At 48.3% G+C, this 26,737-nt stretch overlaps 1 protein-coding gene and 1 long non-coding RNA gene across 4 annotated transcripts in view; one reads left to right on the top strand and one right to left on the bottom strand.

The window, feature by feature from the left end:
• The first annotated feature begins 11,544 nt into the window (after positions 1 to 11,544).
• Positions 11,545 to 19,378, top strand: LOC136019294 (uncharacterized). Of its 2 annotated transcripts, XR_010614805.1 has the most exons (6): positions 11,545 to 11,790; positions 12,133 to 12,298; positions 12,880 to 13,010; positions 14,364 to 14,500; positions 15,747 to 16,178; positions 16,431 to 19,378. It is a non-coding gene; the product is annotated as an uncharacterized LOC136019294 (long non-coding RNA). The 2 variants fall into 2 exon arrangements; XR_010614804.1 differs by having other exon boundaries at positions 15,747 to 19,378.
• A 906-nt stretch (positions 19,379 to 20,284) lies between these two features.
• Positions 20,285 to 26,737, bottom strand: part of AMOT (angiomotin) — a 57,006-nt gene continuing 50,553 nt past the window's right edge. For both annotated transcript variants that reach the window (XM_065689337.1, XM_065689336.1), the window contains exons 8-13: positions 26,353 to 26,502; positions 25,363 to 25,553; positions 23,499 to 23,621; positions 22,593 to 22,825; positions 21,526 to 21,750; positions 20,285 to 20,503 (exon numbers count right to left, since the gene is read on the bottom strand). In XM_065689337.1, the coding sequence (XP_065545409.1) occupies positions 20,403 to 20,503; positions 21,526 to 21,750; positions 22,593 to 22,825; positions 23,499 to 23,621; positions 25,363 to 25,553; positions 26,353 to 26,502 (1,023 nt within the window). In that variant the 3' untranslated portion in view covers positions 20,285 to 20,402. The remainder of the gene's footprint in view (positions 20,504 to 21,525; positions 21,751 to 22,592; positions 22,826 to 23,498; positions 23,622 to 25,362; positions 25,554 to 26,352; positions 26,503 to 26,737) is intronic.

Here is a 26,737-nt window from a genome sequence, read left to right on the forward strand (position 1 = left end):
CTGCTGGTACCAGAAGTCTGCTGGTGTTACCTGGGCTATGGTGGGCACCAGACCTACAGTGATGCCTGGTGCTGTTGCCCAGGCTGAGAATGTGAAGCACAGCATTACATTGGCTAATTCCTGGGGTGAACAAAGTATAGCTAGCAGGTCATACCGTGGGGCTATTCATAGCCACGACTGACTTCTGTCTCCTTTACTGCAGGGTCTGAGCAGCCAGTGATCGCCCACCCTGCTGCAAAGGGTACTTGCTGGAAAGCTACAGTCCTGCTAGCAGATGTTAAGTCAAAAAGCTTTCAGTATATATATATAAATAAATATATATATATACATATATATACATATATATATATATTTGTAAGGCCAAGAGACGCTGCTTTGCCAATGGAAAGAGGCAGGAGTGAAGCCTCAGGAAGGGAGGATGGGAGGAAGGTCTCAGTGCTGCTGTGAGCATCGCTGGCCCATGGGAGAGGGTACCACTGTCTGACAGATTTAATGCAGGGGGAGAAGGGGCTATTTTTGTATTTGCCACAGTATTTTATCCCCCTTTGGTGGCAAGAAGGGGCTCGCTCTCCTGCCTCAGCAGCTTTACTCCCTGGAAACCACGATTCAGTGCTTCTGCTTTTTAAGCTGCTGGGGAGAATGGGGATAATTAGCAATGAAGCACACGTGTTAAGAACATGCAATTATATCCCATTGGGTTATAATTTATGTCTTATCCGTCTGTGCAAAGTAATTAATATAGTAAAAGATTATTTATACCTAAGTGCCTAGGAGGCAAGGTTAGCTCTGCAGTGGTGATGAAGCTCAACTAAACAGCCTGAAGAGGCCAGAAGCTGGAAAGCCAGCATGGACAAGGAGGGGCAGACTTCAAAGGAGCCCCTGATTGAATAGAAACTGATGTTTTGGGAAGCCTCCCCTTCTGGGCACCTTATAGTGGAGGAATGCCTGTGTCCTGTGGGAAGGGTTCCTTGACCCTGCTGAGGTTTTGGGCAGTAGAGCACTGAGCTTTGGTAAAGAATCGGTTAGAAACCTTGTTTCCCATCCAGTAGACACTTTCCTTGTCTCCTGGCCACAAGCCTGGTGAAAGCTGGTCCATTACAGGCTTTCCACAGCCACCAGCAAGGTGAGTAGAGCAGTGTGGGCAGCTGGGACAGGGAACTGCAGCCAGGCACCAGCCCCACTTGGAAAGGAGAATGTGACCAGATCTCAGCTCTGCACAGGGCCGTGCCTGTGCCTGTGCAACCGTCCGGGCAGGGACTCATCTCTTCCTGAGGGTGCACAGTGGAGACCTCGTGGTTTAGTGAGTTTCATTTCCCGTCTCTGTCCTGCAGCCGTCCCCCACCAGCGCAGCAGAGAAAGCAGCATCGCTCTGACGTGCACACTGAAATCACTGCAAACTCCTACCGGGTCACAGAAACAGGGAATCATTAACCCTCAGTGACCCAGGGAAGGCTGCAGCACACCCAGGGAGCTCCAGGATGAGGTTTCCTTGCCCTGTCCCTGCTGTTCCTGGAGCTTTAAGCCCCTGGGACGAAGGCTGAAGGTAGAAGGGATGAGTGCAGCTTGTCCCCTGTGGAGACCCTCTCAGTGGCTGCTCAAAGCCCCGTTTTGTTTGCTTTGGCTCTCTGTTTCCATGGCAATTCGCTTGGGAGCACCGCTGCAGAGGGAGCATCCACAGGGGATGCATCTGGGAGCAGCACAGGCTGCAGGGATGGACACAGGGCGAGGTGATGCCACTGCCTCCAACCTGGGCTGTCCTCATGGGCAAACCTCGACGTCTGCCTGTGTAAATTATGAGGAAATCACCCGGACTTTGGCTTTAGCTGTTACATTTAAATATCATATTTGTAATCCACCTCCCAATCCGCTGCTTTTCTCTTGTGCTGGTGGGATTTACAGCTCTGTGCTCACCCCAGCTCCCACTGACAGACAGCCCCTGGAGCTCAGGGCAGACGGCGGCGAATAGCTGGGCTTTGCTTTCCTTGTCTCTGGCACAGCCTGTGTCCAGAGCAATTGCCAGGAGCCCTCTGGCAGTCGCTCACCCTCCAAGAAAACTGGGTTTTCAATGGGTGTGAAGGATTATTGCCCTTTGACAGTGCTGCGAGCACTCCGGTGTCCTGCTGGTGTCGGGGCAGATCAAACTGTCGTGTCCATCTGGTCGTGGGTCTGCCTTGGCGTAACTGGCACTGGGATGTTGGACAGAGGAGCAGAAGCGTGAGCATCTTCGCCTCTCTGAACAGCACTTGCTCCTCACTCTGGTCCATTGTGGCTCTCAGAGCTCATCAGAACCACGGTGGCACTCAGTTTTTGCCTTACCCTAGGGCAGCAAGACCTCATGTGTACATACATCTCATCTGGGGTACTTGTGGTCCTCCTAAAGGTCACTGTAATGAATTAAGGGGATTACTTCTCCCTTCAAACCTGAAACCCTGGGGAGGCCTCGTGAAGCACATAAAGCTCATCCTGCAGAGAGAGATGGCCATTAAGCAGCGCAGGGAGGATGTGCCAGACACTAGCAGTGAAATTCATATTTCAGATTCTCTCTGGCACCGTAAGATGGGGAGCTCAGCAGCAGCAGCAGCAGCAGGCTCGCAGGAGCCCTGGCTGGGGGTGATTGATGTTGCGCTGTGATGGAGCAAGCATCTGCAGAGACACAGCTGCCCCCTCTCGCCCTTCCCTTCTCCTGCTCAGTGAGGACCTAGTCTGGAAGAATGAGACGTTGAGAGCCATCCAGGCCCATGCAGTGTCTCTGCTCAGCTGCTGTGCTGCGCTCATGGGCTGCTCAACGGCGCTGGTGGCCATGGGAGGTGTTTGTCCACAGCTGCTCTCCACCACTGCTCCCAGAGATTGCATTATAAAATGTAGTGCAAAGTGCTGTAATGAAGAAAGAGTAAAGAGAGCCTTCCAAATGACAGTCTGTCAACAAGCACCTCCCAAAGGCCACGTAAGCCACCTCCCTGGGGCGCAGGGGTGATTCGTGCTGATGGATCTCAGTGTTGGTGCCTCTGCTGGAGATTGGATATAAGGAGGAAATTCTTTCCTGTTAGGGTGGTGAGGCACTGGAATGGGTTGCCCAGGGAGGTTGTGAGTGCTCCATCCCTGGCAGTGTTCAAGGCCAGGTTGCATGAAGCCTTGTGTGGGATGGTTTAGTGCGAGGTGTCCCTGCCCATGGCAGGGGGGTTGGAACTGGATGATCTTGAGGTCCTTTTCCAGCCCTAACTATTCTATGATTCTATGATTCTATCAGGGAGCCCCAAGGAGCGATTGCTGTGTGATGCTCAACCCTGATATTGGTATGAGCCAGCCCAGAAAGCCTTGGTGTGTTCACCAGTGCTGGAGCTGGATGGTGCTGGGGGCTTTGATGTGCTGATTCAGCCCATGGAGCACAGGGGGTGCTGTGCAGTGCTGGGTACCCTGCCCTGGCTGAGCACATGAGGGGAGGACCTGGGCATCAAGAGCATCCCAGCCCCTGCACAAACCCAGATGTCCCTCTTTCTGTGCCCACTGGGGTGAGCAGCCTCAGAGCCCTGCTCCCCATAGGTGACAAAGTACCTTCTCCCTGTGCTGGGAGGTGGATCCGCTGCCACCACATCCTCGCTTCCCACTGTGAGCGCATTTTGGCTGTGCACAGAGATGGCAACTTTCCAGAGAATACTGCAGAGTATTCACATTTTTCACTCCATAATCACAACTATTCCCATGTAAACCATTGGAAAAGGGCTTCGTGAAGCTGACTACAGATGGAAAGCAAGACAGCCTCATCGTGGCCATTCATGTGCATCCTCAGACAATGGTGGTGGAGGAAAGAAAAAGCATCTCTTCCTCCCCCTGCCCTGGGGAGGGGCCCTTCAGATGTGGGATTTCCCTTTCCCAAACACCAGCCTGGGGACCTTTGCTGCCATGCTTGGGCCTTGTGTCCCATTCCTCACAGGCATGTGTCCAGCATGGCCAGGGTCAGAGCACCCCATCTTGAGGCAGATGCCATGGGGTTTGGTACCCAACCACAGTACCGAACTCTGCTCCTGCATCCTCCACTCTGACCAACACATCCCTGCACATCCAACACCCAAATATCCAGGAAAATGACATGGAAGGGAAATATTTTGGAATAACATTTTGGAAGGGGCTGCCAGGAAGGCTTCGGAGCATCGCTTTGTGAGCACAGCACCAAGAGCTGCTGCTCCAAGAGGCCTCTCCAAAGGCAGCGGCTGCGGATGCCGGGGCAGAAGCCAAGCAGCACTCACAGCTGGCAGCTTTGCATCTGGCTTCTGCTCCGAAGGAAGTAATTAACAGGAATAATCACACAAGAGCAGTGGCACACTTGGGAGCTGAGCAAGTGTTATCAACCCAGCGTGCTGGATGGGGGCACGTCTGCCTGCACCAGGAGCAGCAGCAGCAGCAGGAGTGCAGAAAAGCTCTGTAAAGGCAGACTGAGGCTCCAGGCAGAGCCTGGGGAGTTTCCCTCCCCAGCAGACATGGGGCTGGTTTTTCAGCCTAAATAATGCAGTGGTGGCCTGGCAGGGAAGCAGCGCTGTCATCATCTGAACCTTTCCCCTTGCAGAGCAGCAGTAAACTGTCCCAGTTACTGGTGTGGGGGAAGGACCAAAGCACTAAGAGCAAGAGGAGGTAGATGAAAAGTTGCCCGGCTGTCCCCATCACTGTGACCTCCAAAATAGATTGGGGCCAGTCCTGGCACCCATTACCTGTTGTCCCATTTGCTCTCCAGCATCTCCCCCTGCACTGGCCCTACTGCATGGTCAGAGGACCACTGGGTAAACCTGCTTTGCCCACAGGGAGCTGAAAAATCCCTATAAAACCTAATGAAAGCACTTAAAGCAGTGCTGAGCTTGCAGGAGGGCTCCAGGCCTCCCTGTTTCTCACTGAGAGCCACGCTGGGAGGTGATCATGCTCCCCACATGCCACCCCATGGGGGCACAGCATCGGGGGCCAGCAGCAGGACCCGGGCTGCTGCATGGGGACCCGGAGCCTTCCGAGGGCGGCAGCTGCTCTGACTCATCAGCCTTGCTCAGGCACTCGCAGATGGATGTTCAAGGCGTTGAAGTTTGCATTTTTTATGGTGTCTGACAGTTTATTTTTTAATTAAAGCTGCGCTCGGGCAGGGGGGCTGGAGCCGTTGTCTCTGCTGGAGCTGTTGTCGCTACGGCTGCTCTGCCCTGGCAGATGCTCCCGGTTGTGTTTTGCCCATCAAGGTTGGGAAGAGGAGCGGGATGGCCTCTGGGTGCCCTGCCCTCTCCTATTTGTTTCAGTAAAGATGCTCTGAGTGCCATCTGTACCCAGCCAGTTTTCTGAGAGAAAAGAAGTGAAGCAACTCCTCCAGGCTCCATTGCCTCCGAGATAACAGATACAACAAGTCATGAAACCCCAACTTTTACACTTACAGATGACATTGCACATGGTGCATCCCCAGAACAGCCTTTCTATCACTTCTGTAGGGAAATAGGATGAAAACCCATCCCAGGGCACAGTGGCAGCTGCAGTCACAGGCGAACAAGTGCTAGCAAAGCTGAGCAGTGAAGAGTTTGGCTGCGCTAAGGGGTACCGCAGGTGAGATGGGTACCTGGGTACAGCTGAGCCCGCGCTGGTGGGACCCGCAACCTCCCTGCTCCAGCCCAGACCAGCAGCACTGGGACACTCAACTCCTCATGCAGAAGCTGCTGCTCGGATCCGACTGTAGCCAACCTGACCCATTTATGGGAAAGAGAAACCAAAAAGCCCCTGTTTCGGTTGGGCTGACATCGCGGTGGTGATTGCTGGTCCTGTCCCTCCTTGCTCTGTGTTTCACAAGAGCCCTTCTCTCAGCGGGCTAGAACCAGGCATGAAAGCAGACTTAATTACATTAGCAAACGGCTCCCAGGAAATAATTGTCTCTTTTATGGAAGTGACCTCATTTAACACCATTAAATTGGGCAGTAACAGAGACATCTGGTATCTCTGACATCACCACACCAGTGAGGGATGGGCTGCGGCCACGTCCGTGATGCTATTCCCAGGGTTCAGTCTTTTTCTCTCCCTGACGCTGCCCAGTGCTGGCGTAGGATGGTCTGTGCCAGAGAAATACAGGACTGGCTCCTGGAGCAGGAGACTGCACGTCCTGCACAGACCTGCAGCACAGGGGCCTTTAACAAAGGGAAGATGGAAAAACACAGATGAAATCCTGAAGGAGTCAGGGCTGCCTAGACTGAAACCACATCCAAATCAATAACCAGGCAGCGCAGCGTAAATAGAGATAATGAATTACCTCTTACTGCATTATTTATTATCCTAGTGATCCCTGCTTTTCTATAATGGTTCATCATTCCCTACTTGCTCCCTTCTATGGCTCTCAGCCGCTGGTGACCAGAGAACTCACAGCACTGGGCAAAGGTTTCACCAGGGAATCCCAGTCCCCCAGAGGTGCTGCGAAAGCTCGCTGGTACCAGCACACCAGCAGCTCATCCTGCTTCTGTCCCGCTGTGAAAGAGCATCCCCCTTTCTTGGGGGGGTAATTGGTTCCTGCGCTGGGCTGTGGTGGGGGATGCGCACCGGGGCTGTTGCTGTTCCCACCCTGACTGACAGTGCTACACCTTCACCCGCAAATGGTTCTCGTGGGGTGAAAACGGCGGCTGCTCCTGCGGGGCAGGGAGAGCGCAGGCACCTCCCTTGAAAAGCCTGAACCCAGATGTGCAGGGAAGTTGTTACCTGAGAAAGCGAAGGCGGAGGGTGGTCAGTGGGATGAGCGGGGCTGCGGGATGAGCGGGGCTGCGGGATGAGAGGGGCTGCGGGATGAGAGGGGCTGCGGGATGAGCAAGGCTGCGGGATGAGAGGGGCTGCGGGATGAGCGGGGCTGCGGGATGAGCGGGGCTGCGGGATGAGCGGGGCTGCGGGATGAGAGGGGCTGTGGGATGAGAGGGGCTGCGGGATGAGCGGGGCTGTGGGATGAGAGGGGCTGTGGGATGAGAGGGGCTGCGGGATGAGCGGGGCTGCGGGATGAGCGGGGCTGTGGGATGAGCGGGGCTGCGGGATGAGAGGGGCTGTGGGATGAGAGGGGCTGTGGGATGAGAGGGGCTGCGGGATGAGCAAGGCTGCGGGATGAGCGGGGCTGCGGGATGAGAGGGGCTGTGGGATGAGAGGGGCTGTGGGATGAGAGGGGCTGTGGGATGAGAGGGGCTGCGGGATGAGCAAGGCTGCGGGATGAGCGGGGCTGCGGGATGAGCTGAGCCTTGTCCTTAGCTGGAGGGAGGATGCAGCAGCTACAGCAAATGGAAGGTCTTCATGTGAAAACCCACTGTCTTCTAGCAGCTCCAGCAGCAGCTCAGTAACTTGCAGAATGCAGAGATGGGTATTAGAGAGCACAAGTGGCTGCGTGTGTGAGCATGCAGGAACAAAGCTGGGGGGTGACTCTGGCTTTTCTCCATCTCCCACCGCTGAGGCTGAAATAGGCTGTGATTATATTTTATCAGAGGAAACTGGCAATATTTGCCATATTGTCTGCCTGGCAGCTGCTGCGAGTGGTCCCCTGGGCTGCAAGCACGCTCCTTTCTTAACACAGGTCACTGTGTCCATCGCTGGGAACTGCCTGGGATGCACATGGCATTGCTCCGGTCATGTCACTGCTCCTGGTGATGTGCTGTGATGAATGCTCTGCCCAGCCCTGAGGGAAGCTTGTACTTGCTGTCCCCTGGCTTGAAGCTGCTCCAGTCTCACCCATTCGCAGCAGGACCCAGCAGCACACCACAGCCCACACAGAGCACATGGTGAGCAGCTCCTGGCTGGGGAGGAGTGCAAATCTGCGGTGTCCCAAGCTCACCCATTGCAGTGAGACATCCCAGAAGGCTTTCCGTGCCTTGTCAATCATCCTGCACTTAAACACACCTTGAATTTCAGCTGTGAGAAAAGCCTCTTCTAGCCAGGTAGGGACAAAATGGGTGATGATTTAATGGTTATTCTTCTCCAGGTATGTCGGACACTGACAATGATGTTGAGGTTGATGTTGGGCTGATGCCCTCCTGCTCCTTGCTGCCAACACCCAGCACCAGGAGCCGGGTCACCAGGAGAGATGCTGCGGCACCAGGGAGGTGCCAGCCTCCCCCTCCCAGCAGGGTGAACAAGCAGGTACAACACAAAAAAGGATGCTGGGAGACAACATCAGGCTCAGAGCACTGCTTGCTCCCAGGCAGGAGGCAGCAGAGACGGCCGCTGGTGATGCAGCCGGCGGCTCTACCAGCCGGTGAGCTCCATGTCGGCAGCCTGGGAGAGGCTCCTGAGCAGCGCTGCAAGCGATTGCCATCTAGAGGCTACTGGGAAATCAGTGTCCTCAACCTCACAAACACAGCCCGAGCCGGGCAGCACCGGGCAGGGGGGCAGGGGGTGGCTGGAAGTGGCCGTGATGTCCCATGAAAGCCACCTCAGATGTTGTGCCCCGGCCCGAAGGGGCAAGGAGGCTGCTGTGGCACCAAAGATGCTGAGTTCAGGTCGTGCTGGGTCAGACGGGCAAAGAAAAGAGTGTTTATGGCTGGATTTGGCGGCACTGGGACAAGGGACAAGCTGGCCTGAGCCCCGGTGACGTGGCCGCAGGCCATGTGCCTTGTCTGGGGATGCTTTTGTGCTTGTTCCTGAGCTACGAGCAGCCCATTCTACCCAGGAATGGCTTCTGGGCTCTGTGTCAAGAGGTGGCGAAGTGCGAAGATGCTCCAAAAGAGGTAAGGTTGCAAAGATGCAATCCCCCCCAGAATGCATCATCTCAGCATTGCATCACTTGTAAAGTGTCTTTTGTGACACTGCACAAACCTGCGTCCATCCTCCGGCACTCCGTCTCCTCTCCCACTGCCAGGTTCTGCTGTGCTCGATGAGAGGAGGCTGTGGGGTTGTTTTGATCATTGAAGTTAATTGAAGTTTAGATTTCTCTGGTTGTTGGTCGCCCAGCAGAGCCCCAGGCTGCTCTCCTGGGCCAGTGCCGTGTTTCAGGCCTTCCTCAGACCAGTATTTCACAGCTACGTGTAACCCAGCAAGGTACCACTTGTTTTCAGAAGCACAAATGTGTTCAGTGAGGGTCTCAGCAAGGTTTTGAAGCCGTGGCTGCATTGTCACACCTCCAGCGCCCCGGGCTGCATTGTCTTATTGATCTGTTTATTGCCTGTACCGAAAGCAGTGTCCGTCATCAGTGACAGAATCCAGCCTGGAGCATGGAGCAGACACTGATAGCACTATTTAGGTGATAAATGAAACTTGCCTCTTATTCTTTATGCTTATGAAGCATGAAATACCAGGCATTTTAAAGCAATGCTGTCAAGGAAAGTCAACAGTGGGTTCCTTTGTGTTTCTTGCTGTAGGTAGTGACTGTGCTGAGCTGCAGGTAGAAATGCCCTTGAAAGCCCAAATGCTGCTGCTAAAGTTTGATGCTTGGCTTGAACCGCTTTCATGCTGCTGCCCAAAATCCCCAACACTTCGGTGCTTACCCAGAGAAGCATCAACAACTGCAAGTCAAGATGAGGTTTCAGTTGCTGCTGCTTGCGTCCCAAGGGAGGTGTGGACTGATCCCAGGGTTGAGATGCAGGGGCAGGAGGGGAGCCCGTGGCCTGCACAGGAAACCCCAAATGGAAACCTGGAAAACTGGAAATCTGGGCATTTTTTACAAGAACAGCAAAGCTGGAGGAATAGGGTAAGGGAGGTTCAGAGGAGGAGCCGAAATGATGAGAAGCCAGAAGAATACCAAAGTATGAGACAAATAATAACAGGAGATGAGGCAGCCCCTGGTAATGAAGCTCTGAATTAGCCACAAACCCCTTGTTTGGGAAGCGCAGCCACTTTCGGCATCATCGCTCCCCAGGCTGGAGGTTTCCTTCTAAATGATGCTTTTCTGTGGACATCAGGAACCAAGAAGGGATGTTTCCTGCAACATGCACTGGGCAGGTCCCTGCTGGTTCAAACACCAACCCTGGAGCTGCAGCCCAGCCAAAGGAACCTTTCCAGGGAAATCTCCGCTCCTGGAGCAGTCCCACCTTTAGAGGCTTTAGGAAATTCTACAGGAAGAACTTGGGTTCTCCAGTGAAGTTTGGGATTGGGTTTAAAACCCACTGTAATCAACTGTATAAAGATGATCTCAGCAGAGCTCTGCACCTCAAAGACAACCATTGTTTGCTTTCCCCAATGGTCCCTATGCAAAGGGAAAATAACTAAGCTGGGAGGATGAATTTAGCTGTGAAAGCAGCTCAGATGCTTTGCTGGAGGTTTATTTACCTTCAGTGCTGTGGGATAACTATGACCGGCTTAAAACGAAGACCCACAATGCACAGCCACATAGAGACAAAGCATCAGTGAAATGTTTAATGTTAACCCCAAACAAAACTTCCTGAAATCCATCCCTGACCTTGTGAACATGTGGCTTCATTCCTCCCTTCCTTCATATTGAAAATAGAGGGAGAAAAAGGCAGAGCAGGTGCACACGGGCATCTCCAGTGGTGCCTGGGAGGGCCTCTGTGTGGCCTGCTCGGTCTTGTCTCCTTAAAGAGAGACGAGTATTCAATGGGCTGGACACTGGGAAATGCGCCTTTTCACTGGGCAGTGCCTGAAAGCTGGGCAATGCCCATGGACATACCTGCCCTGAGGAGGGCAATGGCCTGAGCAGCTCTTTGTGACATTGGGAGGACGAATACAGCAGGGCATCACCTCATTGGCAGTGGCTTGCACAGGCAGCCTGCAAACCTGGTTTAAAATGATGAGAATAAATTAATGTATTGACACCAAAGCCTTTTGCTACACACGTGATGCGCTGTTGGTTCAAGCCTGATTTTGCTCAGTGCTTTTTTAATCCATCTAGGTCTTGGCTGTTTTCTTGAAGACTCAGCAGCAGCATCTGAGGGTTAAACCGCATGGCACGGCTGGGCTGCTGATCCTCCCTGCACCAGGCATCTGAACTCACACAGGAATTTGGGTTTCATTATCTTAATAGGCTGTGGGATGGGCGAAATGTGGATTTCAGGTCTGTAACCTGAGGGGGTCACTCAGCAGCATCCACGTGGGGGAGGGCAGACACTGTCCCACCGTGTCTGCACAAGAGACCTAAACCTGTTTTCTCTGTCCAGGTTAAACCTAAGTTTATTCTTAACGCGTGGCCACGCTGCTGGTTGCATCTTTAATTTGCATTGTTTAGTCAGCTTTAACCTCCTCATTTTCCACCGGTGGGTAATTTGCAGTTAGCACTAATGCAATTAGGTTGCAATTACTATCTCCTTCTAGAGTAGGGATGCAAACATGTTCCTGTGTTCTCCAATTTCTGGATACACTCTGGCATCCATGTGTAGAAGTTTCTACCACAGAATGAAGGCAGATTCTGTTTGCCATGGCCAGCAAGAGCCAACAGCATCCAGCGAGAGTGAAAGCTGCTGGGGCAGCAAGGGCTGGGAGGTCCATCAGGATGGGATGCCAATTGCAGAGCAGTGAGGGGATGGACCTGCTGGGAAGAGCTGATTCCCAGCAGCTGGCAAAGGGGTGGCTCCAAGGGTTTATAAACTGGCCCTGGAGGCAGGCTGGGGCTTGGCACACAGCAGGAGGGGTGACTGCAAGGGGTTGAAACGTTTGTGGGTCTGCAAAGCAGGCATCAGGAGGAAAAGGGTGTCTTATGTATGACTGGGTAGGCTAGAGCTGGACAAGCTGCTCTGGAGGGTGTTGGAATAGCGGTGTGTCTTCCTGAGCTCCTGCTACACCAGCCTTTCATGTCTGTCCCATTCATCCTGGGTTCTGTGAGTGCTCAGCCTTCATCTTAACTCTGAGCTCACCGTGTTGCCAGAGTTGGTGAGTGGGACTAGTGAATGTACCTGTTCTCTTCTGTTCTTCATCTTTTGTTTCAGTTCTTGGCTCTGAAGCACCCTGTGAGACGTTCCATCCCAGTTCCATGGCAGGCTGGGCTGTCATGTCGGTGGTGGGTGATGGTATGGTACGTTAGCTAGGCTCTCCTCTAGTGCCAAGAGACTTGGTGAGAGCTATCACATCCAAAAGGAGCTCCCTCTTCAAATGAAGGACTGGGATATTCCTTACTTTAACATCCTGCAGCCCTCCCCACTTTACTCCTTATCATGAAGAGGTGCCTTTTACCTTCAATACTTCACTATCTAAATCCCCTTTCACTCTCTGCAGGTAGACCAATAACAGCCTCATTAACCAACAACCTGGACAGAAAAGCTTCCTCCCAGTCTGTTCAGGACCAAAACATCTCCTTGGCTTGGCTCCAGCTGGAGGACCTCATACAGAAAGCACCTTTCTTTGCCTGCCTTGGGATGCATCCAAAGGCACCTGAAAGCAAGTAAGTGGCCTGAGATGTGATGGGCATGACTGGAAACCTGGGCAGAGTCATTGGAAGTCTCAGCCTTGCTAATTTGTGGCTGCTGCTGCACTCAACTCAGCTTTTAACCCTCTGCAGCTGAGTTACCCAGACAGAGTTATCCAGAGATTTAGAAGTAAGATCTGCCTAAAGAGAAGGGCTGGAAGCCCTAATTAGTTGCCTGCTGGCACTTAGCTGCTGCTGGATGGTGTGCCCCAATTATGGTACTATTAACTTTAGTTCTCTGGAAATCCAGTGATTAATAATACTAATAATTCTACTAACCTCAAAGTAATTGCAGAGCGTTAAAGGAGAAAACTGTTTCTAATTAAGCAATTCCCAATCCTCCTGTTTTCTCTTTTTCTAAGCCTCTGGTGCCCTCTCAGCTCTCCCAGTGTGGGACTTGCCTGGCTGGTGACATGGGACATGTGATGGGGCAGAAACTGCTTTTTCCTCCCCTCAAGAAGTGACATTCCTGGAACTCCTCAGGATTTAAACACCCAAGCCCATAATCCTGCACTCTGTAAATGCCTTCTGATGTAAAGGGTTTGTTTCATTTGCAGATGAACTCCCAGGAGGGAGACCCGGCAGCCTCCACTGGTCCCAAATGATGCTCAAGCACCAGCTCTCCCACTGGTCAGCACTGAGGTCTTTCCATCAGCTCGGGATTTAACCACAGCACTGAGATGAAAGGGTAAGTATTTCCCTCTAGGAAAACAGATGATAAAATGGTCTGGACTGCTCTCAGCTTGGGAAGGCAAAGGGATGGGAAAAAGTTGAATCAATATGGCTGGCTCCAACATCAAACCAGTTTGTGGTTTCTTCTTCCTTCTGCTGCAGACAGCTCTGGGCTGGAGTCTGGGCTGGGCAGGCAGGGAGCAGGAGCTGCCGGGAGTCACATGGGGAGCTTTGGCAAGCAGGGGAATAGGCAGAAGTGTTCCACTCCCCAAACTGGGAACAGCCAGCCCTGGGGTTGGTCACAGAAACCCAAACCCTTTCAAACAAAGGAGACAAACCCCCGTAGTGTCTGGAGGTGAAGCAAGGGATGGGTCCCTTTGGGTTTGCTGCCCTGTAGCATCCTGCTGGCTGGCAGGGCTCTGACTCTGCCTTGGGCAGCCCCAGCATGTGGCTTCTCCCTGCCAGTCTCTGGAAACAACTGATGCTAGCTCTCATGATCTGGATGCTGTTGCTTCCAAAGTGGGAAACAGGTGGAAGTGATCCACCCCTAGACTGTGCTGGGTGCTTGCAGTGATGCTGTGTGATGCATGAGGTGGAGCAAAAAAGCAGCTTAGGTGAGCCCTGTTAACACTGAAACCTAATGAGGACAAAGGCTGTGTGCTGTGAAGTGCCTTGCTCTGGGCACTGCAGCTCGGTACGAAGGAAGCCCAGATCCTGCTCAACCACAACAGCCCTGTCTCCACAAGCCCCTTTGGCAGGAGGCAGATCCCTGTCCTGTCCTCTTGTGCTTTGGCCCATCAGCAAGGGAAGAACCACCAGAACACCCAGAAAATGGTGAACTAAAGAACTGAAATGCTGCAGATGGGAGGGTTTCTTTCTTAGTAGTTCTAAAGTGCAGCAACAGAAGGGTAGAGAAATAATGAAGTTTCAAACCTGTTTAAAAAAATTACTAGGGAGAAAAAGACAACCTCATCTTGTACAGTGAGGTTCTCAAAATTACCAGCTTTCGTATTTTGTGTGTATTTGTGTGTGTGTGTGTGTGTATATGAAGGCTTTGTATTTAAAAGGTTAATACTCCCCTTGGCACGGCATCAATTTCCTCTGATGTTTACCTCCAAACAAAGTGATTCTCATTCAAACATGTCACTGTGTGTGTGACTCAAAGGCACCTTCAAAGGCCAGTCTTCTGCTGCTATTTTGTATTACTCTTTCTTACAAAATCCAGGTAAATGCTCCAGAAGGTACAAAAAGCTCACATTCTGATTGTCTTGGGAAGCAGGAAGGGGGCAGAGAGCTACCTCTGAAAGGTCCTGTGCTATTATGGAAAGAACCCAAAACAACCTTGCCATCTTTTTCTCCCCTTTTTAAGGCCTCGATCTATGCATGCCAAGCAGCAGGAGAAGGGATGGAAGGAGATGTCTTTACAATGAATCCATCCAGCAGATGGAATGGCGTCAGGCAGATGGTTATGTCCAAGTGAGCCAGTCAACACGCTTCCAAGTAAAGGTAAGGGCACACAGAACCCCAAGTCATCCCTGTGCAGCTTCTCGCTGTCCCTTGTGGAGCTGTCTGCAAATGGGCCAGAGTTGTTTTGTTAAATAAGGCAGCTATTAGCAAGCTTCTGTAGCTGTTTTCCTTGTCTGGATGGGGTGGTTTTGGTTGCCTTGTTTGTTTGCTGGCATGCCAGAGATTTATAGAAACAACATCAAAAGCCCTGAAAGCGTAGGGGATGCATTTGCTAAACTGGCCACTGGCCCCTGGTGTTGTCAAGCTGGTATTTATTATAGTACCAGCAACCAGGGGAAAGGACAACACAGAATCACAGAATGGTTTGGGTTGAAGAGACCTTAAAGCTCATCCAGTTCCAACCCCTGCATGGGCAGGGACACCTTCCACTAGAGCAGGTTGCTCAGAGCCCCTGTGTCCAACCTGGCCTTGAACACTGCCAGGGATGGGGCAGCCACAGCTTTGCTGGGTACCCTGTGCCAGTGCCTCAGCATCCTCACGGAGAAGAACTTCTGCCTAAGAGCTCACCTGCATCTATTGTCTGTCAGTTAAGATCAAATTCAAAAGTCAACAGTGAAAATGACTCAAGGCTGACCACTTTCAATCAGCTTCCCAATAATCCCTGCTCCTTCCATCTGACAGTATGAGGAGAGGGGAAAGATAAACTGGAGGCAACAAAATGCATTCAAACATATGAACTGGTCTGTTGAAGACAGCGATGTAGAAAATACTCACATGACTGCAGGTTACTCACATGCTGTCACACCCATAGACATCTAAACAATGGTCTGGCCATCAAGGGGGAGATGACTGGCACTGTCACTGTAGCTTGAAGTTATGGTAAGCAAGTGTTGCTAATCTGGCTATTAAAAAAGGCATGAAAGTGTGCAGAGTTGTGTGCAGTTGCAGGACCAGGCAGGGTGAAGGATAAAAAATGATGCTTAAGGGAAGAGACGGCTGACAGTTACCTTGTCTTGCAATTAAGAGTCAAAAACTTAATTAAGAGACCAAGCAGCAGCAAGGACTAGGTAAGGTGTAGATATGGTTTGTTTTCCAATCAATAAGGTTTTCATACTAAGAAAATTGACTGCAAAACAAGTAAATCAGTGGAGGGAAAAATGAAAACAAAAGAACCATTCTTTAAAACCACACCAAATATTTTTATAGCTGGCTACAAACATAACAATAGCCATTTATGAGATCTCTCAGTGTCTATTTACACTTACTTCTTTGTTTTCTTTCCTAGAATTAAAGCTGCTGTAACCTTCAAAGGCTTTAGGGCTGTTTCAACAGATGAGTTGCAAAACAGCTCTGACACAAATTACAAAACCAACTTGATGGTTTAAATAGAGGAAAAAATACAACTCACTTCAGTATAGATTTATATAAGAGAGATCACTCTCTCATTACTTGCCTTCTAGACCATAACGCTGCTGAAAGTGGGTTGAAGCCATTTGCCCCCCAAACCTCATTCTCTACATATGGGAGAGACCCAAGTGACAGGACAGGGGGCCTGAGCCTGCCTCTCTTGGGGATGCACCTTGCCCCAGGCAAAGCAAAGGGGCAGCCGCTTCCCTAGCTCTCCCCCGAGGCAAGGCTTGGAAGCTGCACTGCTCCAGACTCCAGTTACTTCAGCATCTTCATTGCTGGTCCTGAGCAGAGCCCAAGCTGAACAAAAGTAAGTGTTCAAAAGTAAGTTCTGCTTGAGATGGTAGGGCAGAGGGTCACCTCTTCTTCCATCTCAGGAGTTTAGCACAGCCTTAATGGTGTATGTGCAAACCAGAGGGGTTTCAACACTTCTGGAAGCCTAGGAGATGATGTTGGAAGTCAGACTCTAAAATCAACTTAGAATAAGGTCTTTTTGAAAAGAAATGTATTTTTTTCATAAATACAGTACAATTACATTTTACAATGTCTTTTTACTTTCTAGACATAAAAATGCTAGCGTTTAAAAAAAGAGTTCCTATACAAATACATGAAAAGAGACCACCCCCTCCCAACAGCCCCACCCCTGGCACAGAGTAAAACCATCAGCTGCGGCGTGAAGGAGCACAGTGAATCCTGGCTAACCTGTGCCAGCCCTCACAGGGAGGGAGGGAAAGTCACATCAGGGGTTTGCTTGCCCTGACTGCACTGAGTTTGTATCATCACCATTCCATGAGCAATGGAAAACACACATCATCTGGCCACGGTGGTTGGGATTCACTGTACAGGTGTCATGGCTCACAGGATGCAGGTGTTGCATGTCTCATGTGCCACTGGTCATCGGTGTGGGCTCCTGGAGCAGGAGGTGTCCTTGGAAATGGTTCTGGCCTAAAACTCTGCAGGACCCCTCCCTCAGACAGCCTCAACAATGAAGCAAAGGTAATGCCAGTTTTCAGGCTCTTGCTCTACACTTGCCACCAGAGGCAGAGACCACACATGAATCAAATCTTTTCAGCCCCTTGATGGGCCTTGCTGACCTCAGCCACCCTTCAGAGACTCCTGAGGAGCAACTCAGATCCTCATGAGCCCTCAGACCACCGACAGAAAATTGCTGCTCTAGACCCCACAAGAGCTGCCAGGTAGGAGCTATCTGAAGTTCATAATGACATCAGGTCAGATGGGAACAAAAGCCTCTAAAGCTCAGGCAGTGTGCTGTCAAATCCCAAAGGAACTGCCCAAGGGAAGGACTTGTGAGTTTGGCCATTCTGTAAGCGGTGAAAGGAAAGAGGAAAAATAACTAAACTTGATTTTTCTCATTTTGTTCTACAAAGAAGAATATGTGGCTTTCTTTATAAAAGCTACAATTCTGCTTCTAATACCCGAGTTTAAGAAAAACTCTTAGTCTAAGATTTTGGTTTGCAAACAAGGCCATTGCAATCATTGTGTTAAAATCACTTTCTACTAGAAATAAGCTCTACAGAAGGAAAAGGAACTAGGTGTGCAGTTTGTCTCCTTAAAGCAGTTTCTGTTTAAAAACAAAATACAAATCTGTACAGAAAGACCGAAGACTATAGTACACATCTTCCTCAAAGCAAGCAGCTCTTCGATTCACATCAGGATGGCTCTGAGGAAGTTCGAGGGAAAGAATACATTCCTGATGGCTCCTGGTTTGTCAGCACAAGAAAATGACCTCAAACTTCCACGCAAAATGTTTTGGGGGTTTTGCTTCTGGAAGAAATCAAAACTACAAAATAAGGTAAAGAACCTGACCTAAGCAATGTAAAACTGCACCATCTTCTTCCACAGGCAGAGAACTGCCAAGGCTCCTGCAATCCTATCACAGACCTCCTGGTTTCCATTTTTGGAGGAGACAGTTGCTGTCCATCATTTGTATTTTATTCACAAAAAACTATTTATATCCTTTATTTGTCTGTGTAACTAGATTACAGTGGCAGTCAGTTTGAAAATAATGAGCTGCAAGGAGAATAAACCAATTATTCCTACCTATCCCAGCTGAACAGCCAATACTGATCGGGGAAAATCACTTTTATAAACCAAATTTTATCTGTAGAGGATCCAAACTTAGAATTAATGTGAAGCAAGTGAGCTGGAACTGTTTATCTAGAGCCCCACAGTTTCAAAACTTTTTTCCCCACTGCTGAGAAGTACTTGTGAAGATGGAATGTCATTTTTCCTGATATTAAAAGAACAGAAAAACCCTCAAACATCTCTGCCCCCCCTCAATGGCATTTGATCTCCCTTGTTTTTCATTCTAAGGCCAAACCACAAAGTACAATATAGAAGGTTATGCTGAAATGGCAGAAAGATGGACACCTTGAGCTACTAGAGAAAAGCTCCTCCTGCATTTCCAACAGCTGTGGAAGAGGAAGAGAAATCACTTCAAATCATCCAGAGTGTCATTACTTCATATACTGGGGCGGAATTAAGACAAGAGAAATAAAGGCAAGATATTCTCAGGGATGAGAACGAAGAGGCTGTCAACAGTTTGTCCAGAAAAGGGTGGAGAACTAATTCAGATCATTAGGATACACTTAAGTAAAGAAGCTCTAATGCACTGTCCAGAAAGATGTTGTCCCATATGGCTGAAACAGTCAAAGTCTCAAAGTGCAGCTCTGAAGTAGTGGTGATACAAGACGAGTTTGTGCTGCCTGTTAGCCACTGGTAAAGCCAAGCTATTTAGGCTTAGTTCATATCTTACCATAACCGTTTTGCCATATTGAGCTTTTGTGGGTCTAGGAATATTGTCTAAAAAACACTATCAAGCAGCAAATCTGCTAAAAATGATGGAAATGTTTTCCTTGGGTTTTCAGCGATTATCGCTAGAAGACAAACAGAATCCAACTCATGGCTGATCTTTAGGCACTGCTAAGTCACCTATGCAGGAGACAGAAGGTACCTCCTTTCACCTCCCAACCATCCACTGTGAAATTCATGGTATATCTGTTCATCTGGTAAGACCATTTCAGTTGGACACCATATGAGCAGTGTCAACTAAGCAGGAATTGAGGATATTCACTGTTTGATGATTAACTGCTGGTTTTCCTTATTTCTGGGGTGAACTGATCTGAAATGAAAATCTGGCTACTCTAACGCTGCACAAGAAAGCTGAGACTCGCCAGGTTCCCAATGCTAATTAAATATTTTAACATTCAAGTAAACAAAAGTAGTTTTTAACAGAGATTAATATTGAAGTGTTTTAATAAAATGCAAAGACAATAACAAAAAATACTCATTTACTTCTATTGGCCTTAATATCTCCTTATAGCATCTGCATTGCTGCATCTGTGCTAGTTCTCAATAACCTGAAAGTGAACCCAATGACTTGAATGTGTAAGTTTCTTCTGTAATGCCACTGGGATTTTCCTTAAGCTGCTCTCTCCAGTTAGATGAAGAAACAAAGTATTTTGGAAGGAGAAAATTTGTCATCTGAAACTTTACACAGAGCTTCTCTCTAAAGCTCTCCCTCTGAGGTTTTGCTATGCGAAAAAGAATTTACTCTCTTCAAGAAGGAGGGACCTAAAAAGGATGTTTGAAACACAGAAAAATCTGCTGCGGAGAAAGATCTCCACAGATGCAGCAGACAAAGTTGCTAACACTGAAAAGCAACAGGGTTTGCCACTTGCACTACAGTAAATTTGGAGTAGTTCCACTAAAGCCAATGGAATTATCATAGCAGAAATCTGATCTAACAGATCAGGACTGAGCCTGTAAACTCTCCTTTTTTAATTTATGTAAAACATGAATGCAAGATATTATTTACTATCCACTGTATAAATTACTGAAAAAGTACTCCAGTAGAAAAGAGTGGCAAATCTTTCAATGAATCTAAGCTTGTGAAATGCGACATTAATCACCGGAGTCTTCTCTTAATAAAGAAATAGCACAGTTTGGGAAGTAAAAAAAGAAAATGGAAAACTGTCCAGCCTATGGGTGTGAAATACCCATTCTGAGTTCTTACACTGAGTGTAAAGAGAAATCTCCCTTAATCACAGCTCACATTTATAAGTTTCTCAGAAGACCTGTATTCTAAAACCACTAAGTGATGCTCGTGACTGAGTCCCTGGTTCTGCTCATGAGAAGGGCATCATGCTCACCTTGCTGTGATCAATTTAGATATTTAACCAACAGCTGTGAGAGGAGGTACTTCCGTTTAAGAGACTTCAAACACTGAAATATCTGATGTAGTGCACCTAAGTTCTTGGGTTTTTTTTCCTCCAGATGTTACATGACACAGTATTGAAACAATAAAGGGGAAACTTCCAAAGAACAAGTGTTATGGGTTTTTTATAATTTAGAACAAATTATAAATTAACCTGTCCATACTTTTGAGACATAATATACAAGAGCAAACAGCTGAGTGTTCTTTTATTACTCAGGTACTACATTTTTTCCCAATAAAAATGTCTTTTAAGAATATCTTGCTACTGTACCCCAGCTCAGATCCTGGTACAGCCTTTCAGATGAGGTATTCTACCATCTCTCCATCTGGGAGGTCCTGCCCCATGGTCTGAACAGGGGCTTTTCTTTCGAGGGTGCTGGAGTGGAAGATTGGCCCATCTACGTGATGAGAAAAACAAGAGATAGACAATCAAAGCTGTAACTTCAATGAGGTCAGAAATAATGACATTAACATGTTAAAAGTCATCTTCTATCAATGGCCAAAAGATAGCTGACAACTCCTTATTTCATTCTAAAACATTCAATTCTTCAGGCATGTAGCCAGATAAAGATACTTTATCAAATTCCCTTTGGGTATCTCCCACTGATACACAATGGCATGTGAAACTACATTTAAACTAATGTCGTCAGCACAGACTTTCACCACAAGAACTGTTCCCCCGTCTCGCCTGATACCCATTAAATAGCTCAGCATGGGCAAAATGCACAGCAGACCAGCCAAATTCACTCTTCCATAAAGAACAACATAATTGTAACGTGTCTGTAACTAGAAGAGGCAAGGTTGTGTAATCTGCATTGATTTGGCAGAGTGGGCTGGAAAATGAGCAGCTCTTGCCAGCTCAGAGCTCTGTGGGAAGCAAATTCAGCTTCTGTGACAGTCACTGTCAAGTGGATCTACTTGGGCCAATGCTGAGGTCGGTCCTGAGACTGGGACAGTACAATTATGAGACAGTTTTGTCACAATAATTACCTTTCCTCCCCCTTATCTGAGTCCACTTTGCTTTGAATACCCACTGAAATGCAATGGCCAGTTTCTACAGCCCATTTTCATACACTGTTTAAACCCCTCATGCTGCCCGCAATTTACTTCAGAGTAGACAATGATTCAGAGACTTCCCTGGGATTTGCATATACCTGCTCCAGTTCTTAAACCTTGCTATACCTTTCCACTCAGTTTGTCCATGCTTATGCTACCACTTCAGGCTTTTGTTTCTCTCTTCAGAGCAGTTGAGACTCCTCAGAACACTGTCACACTTGCCTCTGAAACCCTTCTGTCCTCACAAAAACTAAACCCAGTGTTCCTGAATGGAAGAAGGTATGGCAGAGCCTGTGCCACTGAGCAGATCTGATGGTAAGCCAGTGGCAGGGACCCTTCTGAGAGAGCAGCTGAGCTTTGTTACCTGTTTTGTCTGCACTGTAGGCCAGGTTGGTACTGGGGAGTCGTCCTGGTGTGGGGGCTGCAGCAGAAGGTGCAGCTTTGCTTTGTTCATTGCCCCGGTCAGTCTGGGTGCTGCAGTCTCTGCTGCCTGTTTTTGAGTGGGCTGACAGCAATGGTGTGGAAGGAAGGACAGGAGAGGGGGTGGAGGGAATGGATTCGGAGCGATATTCTGTTCCCAGCAGAACACCTTTGTGTAAAAATGGAAGAAAACGTCACAATCCCAGAAAACTAACAAGTATCAGTTCTGCACCCCTCTTAGTACTTGCTCTAGGGTCTGGAAAGTGCTCTGCGCTTCAGACAGCACTCATTTACCTTTCTAGAGCACCTTTCATCACTGGGTGCTGAAGTACATGAAGAATAGCAGTATCGTCACCCATCCTGCATGTGAAGATACACAAGCTTGCACTAACTCCTTACTCCCTTGTCTCCAGGCAGTGGCCCATCTATGGCAGGGTAAATCTGCACAATGAAATCAGCTGCAACAGATTCTTGTTTACATTTCAGGGTCTTTAAGTCTTACAGGGACAGCCTCTGGGCCTATCTTCCCCTCAGAACAAAAAAAATCATCTAAGATTTGCTTTGTAACAAATCAGTTTCTCTGAATAATGGTGTTGAGCCATTTCAGTCAGGAGCCAGGTTAGTGCAGGTACAACACTACAGGACAGCAATCCTGATCAGTATGTTTGCTCCTGCTCAAGGAGACTTTACATATTCAGATAGCTGTAACAACCCAGATGAAAGCAAGCACTTGGGAACTCTGAAAATTATAACTCAAATATCCCTAAAGTCAGGTATCAAATTAGGAATAAAGGCTTACATAGTTGAATGACAGAGCCTGGACATCAGAAATCGTATTTCCCAAAAGTGATTAAGACAGCCAGTTGTGATAAAAGTGTTCCATCTTGCTTGCCGTCAGCTTTATGGCATGCTGATCTGTCCATCCAATACACCTTCTTTCTTCTGCTGCTCTTGCCTCCCCTCTAAGCAGTGACTTGCATATCTGAATTGCAACTGTTATCTAAAACTTACCTAGGCTGCCTTTCCAGCTCTTGTCCTCTCTCTTCTCCTCCAGGATGGGAGTGCTGCTCAGGGTTGACGAGTGGGACAGCAAGCCAGAGCCAGCATTCGAAATGGACATCAGTGACTTGGCAGGTCTCATTGAGGACAGCTGGTCTGTCTTCCCTGGCTCCTTCCGGGACCGCTGCTGCAGGACTTTGATCATGGCATCCTTCTCAATGATCTGAGCATGCAGAGTCTTAATCCTTTGGGGAAGTGCAAAGAAAAGCAATGTACCTGTACTCCTGTCTCCTTGGACTGAGGCCTCAGTGCCCCCATGGCTGTGACTGGGACTCTCTTAGGCATTTGGGGAGGCAGAGAGAGGATGCCAGTGAACTTGTTGCTCTGAATACTGGCTGCTCACTGGCCCACCAGAGGAGATCATGCATGAGACTTCCTGTACACATGCATGAGTGAACAGCACTGAGATACCCTCCCACCTTTGGCTACTGGAAGCTGCTCTAAAGAGCCATGCAAGGGGCTTTGAGACAAAGCTGAATGTTACGGGCAGGACATGAGACCAACAGAAAAAAGCTTAACACACTTTAGGGAGTCTGCACTGGACCTAACCTCAGGGAAAACAGTTCTATGAGGCTGTTAAAATGTGGCTGGAGCCTGATGAAGATGCCCTGAAGAGAGAAGAGCAACAAGCCAAATGCAAAAAAAAATCTAAGACAAGACTTTTTTGCATTAACCCTCAGTATCAAGACAGGTTTTGGATGGCCATGTAGATACTTCCTTGGCCAAAGGAGCGTCTGGCGTCCTACATCATTGCTATTGGTGAAGACACAAGAATTTCTGGTTCTGAGGCGTCTAGCCAGACAATTAGTTTAAAATCCCTGTCCTGAAGAAGCCAGATAGGACCAAACTGCATTTTACCTTCCCTCCATGTCGAGACACCTCCTGTTGGCAAGAAGGATCTCTTCCTCCTCCTTCTGAATGCGAGCTTCCAGCGAGGTGTCATAGCTGGGGTTAGGCGAGTGGTTGATCACAGTCGTGTCCCTGAGAACAAGCAGTAGAGCAGATGAAAAAGCAGTTAAGTTTGCTGTTTTCCTCCTAGCAGCACAAAATTATTGCTCAAAAGTAACAAGCAATAGTATCCACTTTTTTTAGCGGCTCAGCGTCTTCCAAAAATTCCACTTTCAGTCCTAATGAAAGAAGGATTACAAAAATATGCAAGTCATTACAGCAATAGTCAATCTACAACCAATCTCAGGCCACTCCATAATCTAACTGATTCACGGAGCTATTGTAATCCCATCAATTAGACAAGTCCAAGGACACGGGGAGGAGGAAGAATGGCATAGAACACTATGCACATTTCTTCACTTGAAACAGCACAAACTTTGCTTCAGATATAAAGCTTTTTCCCTTCCCATTCCAACAGTATCACACAGAGAATCTGAGTATCAAGGGAACTAGACATGGAAGTTTCTTAAGCAACCCTAAGCAGCTTGTTCCAAAAAACTTGGAGTGGGTTGAAAACAGTTTTAGACCGATTACATATAGCGCCTGGTGTTAACACTGTGATAGTTGTTCAGTCCACTAACCAAAACATAAAGGTGCAGAAGTACTGACACTAATGGAATACTCTCCTTTGGAAGAGAAGCAGCTAGAAGGAAATCTAAAAACAGAGGCTGGCTCTTTCCTGACTGTTCATTTAACAAAACCTCAACAGGCCTAACACATCTCCTCTCATTCCATGATAAAGAATAGACCAGACCCCTAGTTATCAGCACACCCTGAAAATATGGCATGGCCTATAAGGACAAGCAGTAGCAGTAGCAAGAGCCCTTTGAGAATCTCTGGGGAGGTGGAAAACTGCACAAGAAGCATCAATACCCTAAAATAACAGCCTGCTGCTGGAACAAGATAAGGTAACTCTTTAAACATTAATACAGCAGATCTGCAGCTTTACCCCTGTATTCTAGTACGATCTTACAAGCGAGGCAGCCAGTTGTGATAACATCCCTATTCCAATCAAGTTCATAAACAATCTAAAACAAAATCTGCCATCAAGAACCAGAAACTAGTGAGGCATGAAATTGTATGTAAGCAATACCTAATGCTAAAGAGTCACACTCCAGTAACAGCTCTTGTTTACCAACTAGCTGAAGCACTTGGGCCTATTTACAGCCATAGTAAGCATTTCTGTTCAGTTGTCTTGGCATGTGAGCTTGTTACCAGATTTCAGACACCCTTCCACCCCCACAAGCAGTGCTCTCCATACACTGCAGAATGTCTGGAGCAGAATTTCCTAGTAGATGTTTCTGTTTATAACCATGTTGAGGACAATACCACAAAGTAATTTGCAAAAACATGCTGGAGAACAAGTCAGGCATTCAGGGTAAGTTCTGTGAATCACCAAGCTTACCCCAGCTCACATGACTTCAGCAAGGGCTGATTCTTGGTTAAAAACTCCCCAAAACAAACAACCCCCTTCTCATACACCTATTTTTGAAACAACAGCTTCTAGGAATGGCTCAGAACAATTCTAGTCTGGAAAATGGCTCCTGCACGCGGAGGAATCTTCCCCTGGAAAAAAAAAAATGTCTCTAATTGTTGGCAATTGCACAGCTCCCAGGAAAAGCAGCCAAGCTCCACTTGCATGCAGAAGTCTGAGAAGCAGCTCAGACCACAAGGCGAGGTATCATGGGAGGGTGGTATGACAACATTCCTTGGTGGGAAATATGACAGTCAACTGGAAAAAGAAAATCCCAGTACTATGAAAAGCCTTATTTACCTCTGTGCAGCCACAGTTGCAGCTGCATCCAAAGCAAACTGTCTCATCACACTCTCCTCCAGGTACTTCTGTTCCCACTTGGTCATGTCAGCTTCCAGAGCAAGAATCCTTTCCTCCTTCTCACGCAGGAGCTCCATAAGCGCCGTGGCATTGTACTCTGAGACGTTGGCAGTCTGAGATGTACCCTGACGCTGATTTCCAAAAGCAAGGAAAGGAAAAAGTGGTATCAAGATGCATCTGTGAGGCTCAGGGTTGGCTTGTTTGCTTTTTGTCTGAAGGACAGAGGCTGGTCCAGAGTACCACTGGCTTGGGGCAAGAACCCCCCAGAGTGAAATGCAGTGGCCTATGCCATACTGGGCAAACCAGCTGATGGTAATCATCTCCCTCAGAGCTTAATCTGAAACATCTGCAGGGATAGTTCAGCCTTACTCTGTCAGAGCCAGGCAACAAGCTCATATAACGCAAGAAAGGCTCCTTCTATTTTTCATATACTGAAACTCAAATGTCATAAAACATCAAGCACTGCTCCCAAGAAAGGCAGCTTAACTCACAGCTCTAAACGAAGCTCCCCAACCAATTCCATCAACTGCATTTACAGAATAGGTTTTGTTGTTTGGGTTTCTTTGGGTTTTTTGAATGCAAAAGCTTTTTGAAGGGCCTCTTTTCAGACCAGTTAATTAATTTTATATATAATCTCAAAGTGCGAACAAAAGCTTTTAAATCATTTAAAAGCAAATATAACCAGGTTACTTAAAAATAGAACACCATCTCAGTTGAATGGCTGTGACTGATCCCCTTTGCTCTTTTACCAAACTTTTCTGGTTGAAATAGAAAAATTAAGTCAAGGTAAAGCAATACAACAACCAGCAAACCCATGATTCTAGCTACCAATTACAAGATAGAAGAAACCACCGCCCTTTTATGTGTGGTGTAGGGTGTCATGTAGAATCCTACAAGAAACCTAGTGTGGCACAGGGCAACAGCAGGTACCTGCTGCATCCGGAGAGATTCCAGTTCTCTCTCCAGCCGGGTCCGCAGCCTGTGTTCCAGCTGTTCCCGTTTCTCACACGCTGCCTGCAGCTGAACCAAGGCTTGCTGCATCTTCTCCACCTTCTCAACATAGACCTGCTTCTTTTTGAGCTGAAACAAAGGAAGAAAATCCAACGTCAGCTAAATAATAAGAACAAGTGAGTGAAGTTCTGGCTCTGTACACATAGCCAAGCACAGAAGCACCAGCCAGGAAGAACCATTTCCAGACAACTGCTGTCAGCGTGCCTCAAACTCCTGCTCTGGACTCCACACTCAGGATGTTACAGGTCTCCACCATTGCTCCTTTACTTTTAGGTTTATTTGTTCTTTTTGTCCTCAGTGACCT

This window comes from Lathamus discolor, chromosome 9, assembly GCF_037157495.1.
Source record: "Lathamus discolor isolate bLatDis1 chromosome 9, bLatDis1.hap1, whole genome shotgun sequence".
Lineage (NCBI taxonomy): Eukaryota > Metazoa > Chordata > Aves > Psittaciformes > Psittacidae > Lathamus > Lathamus discolor.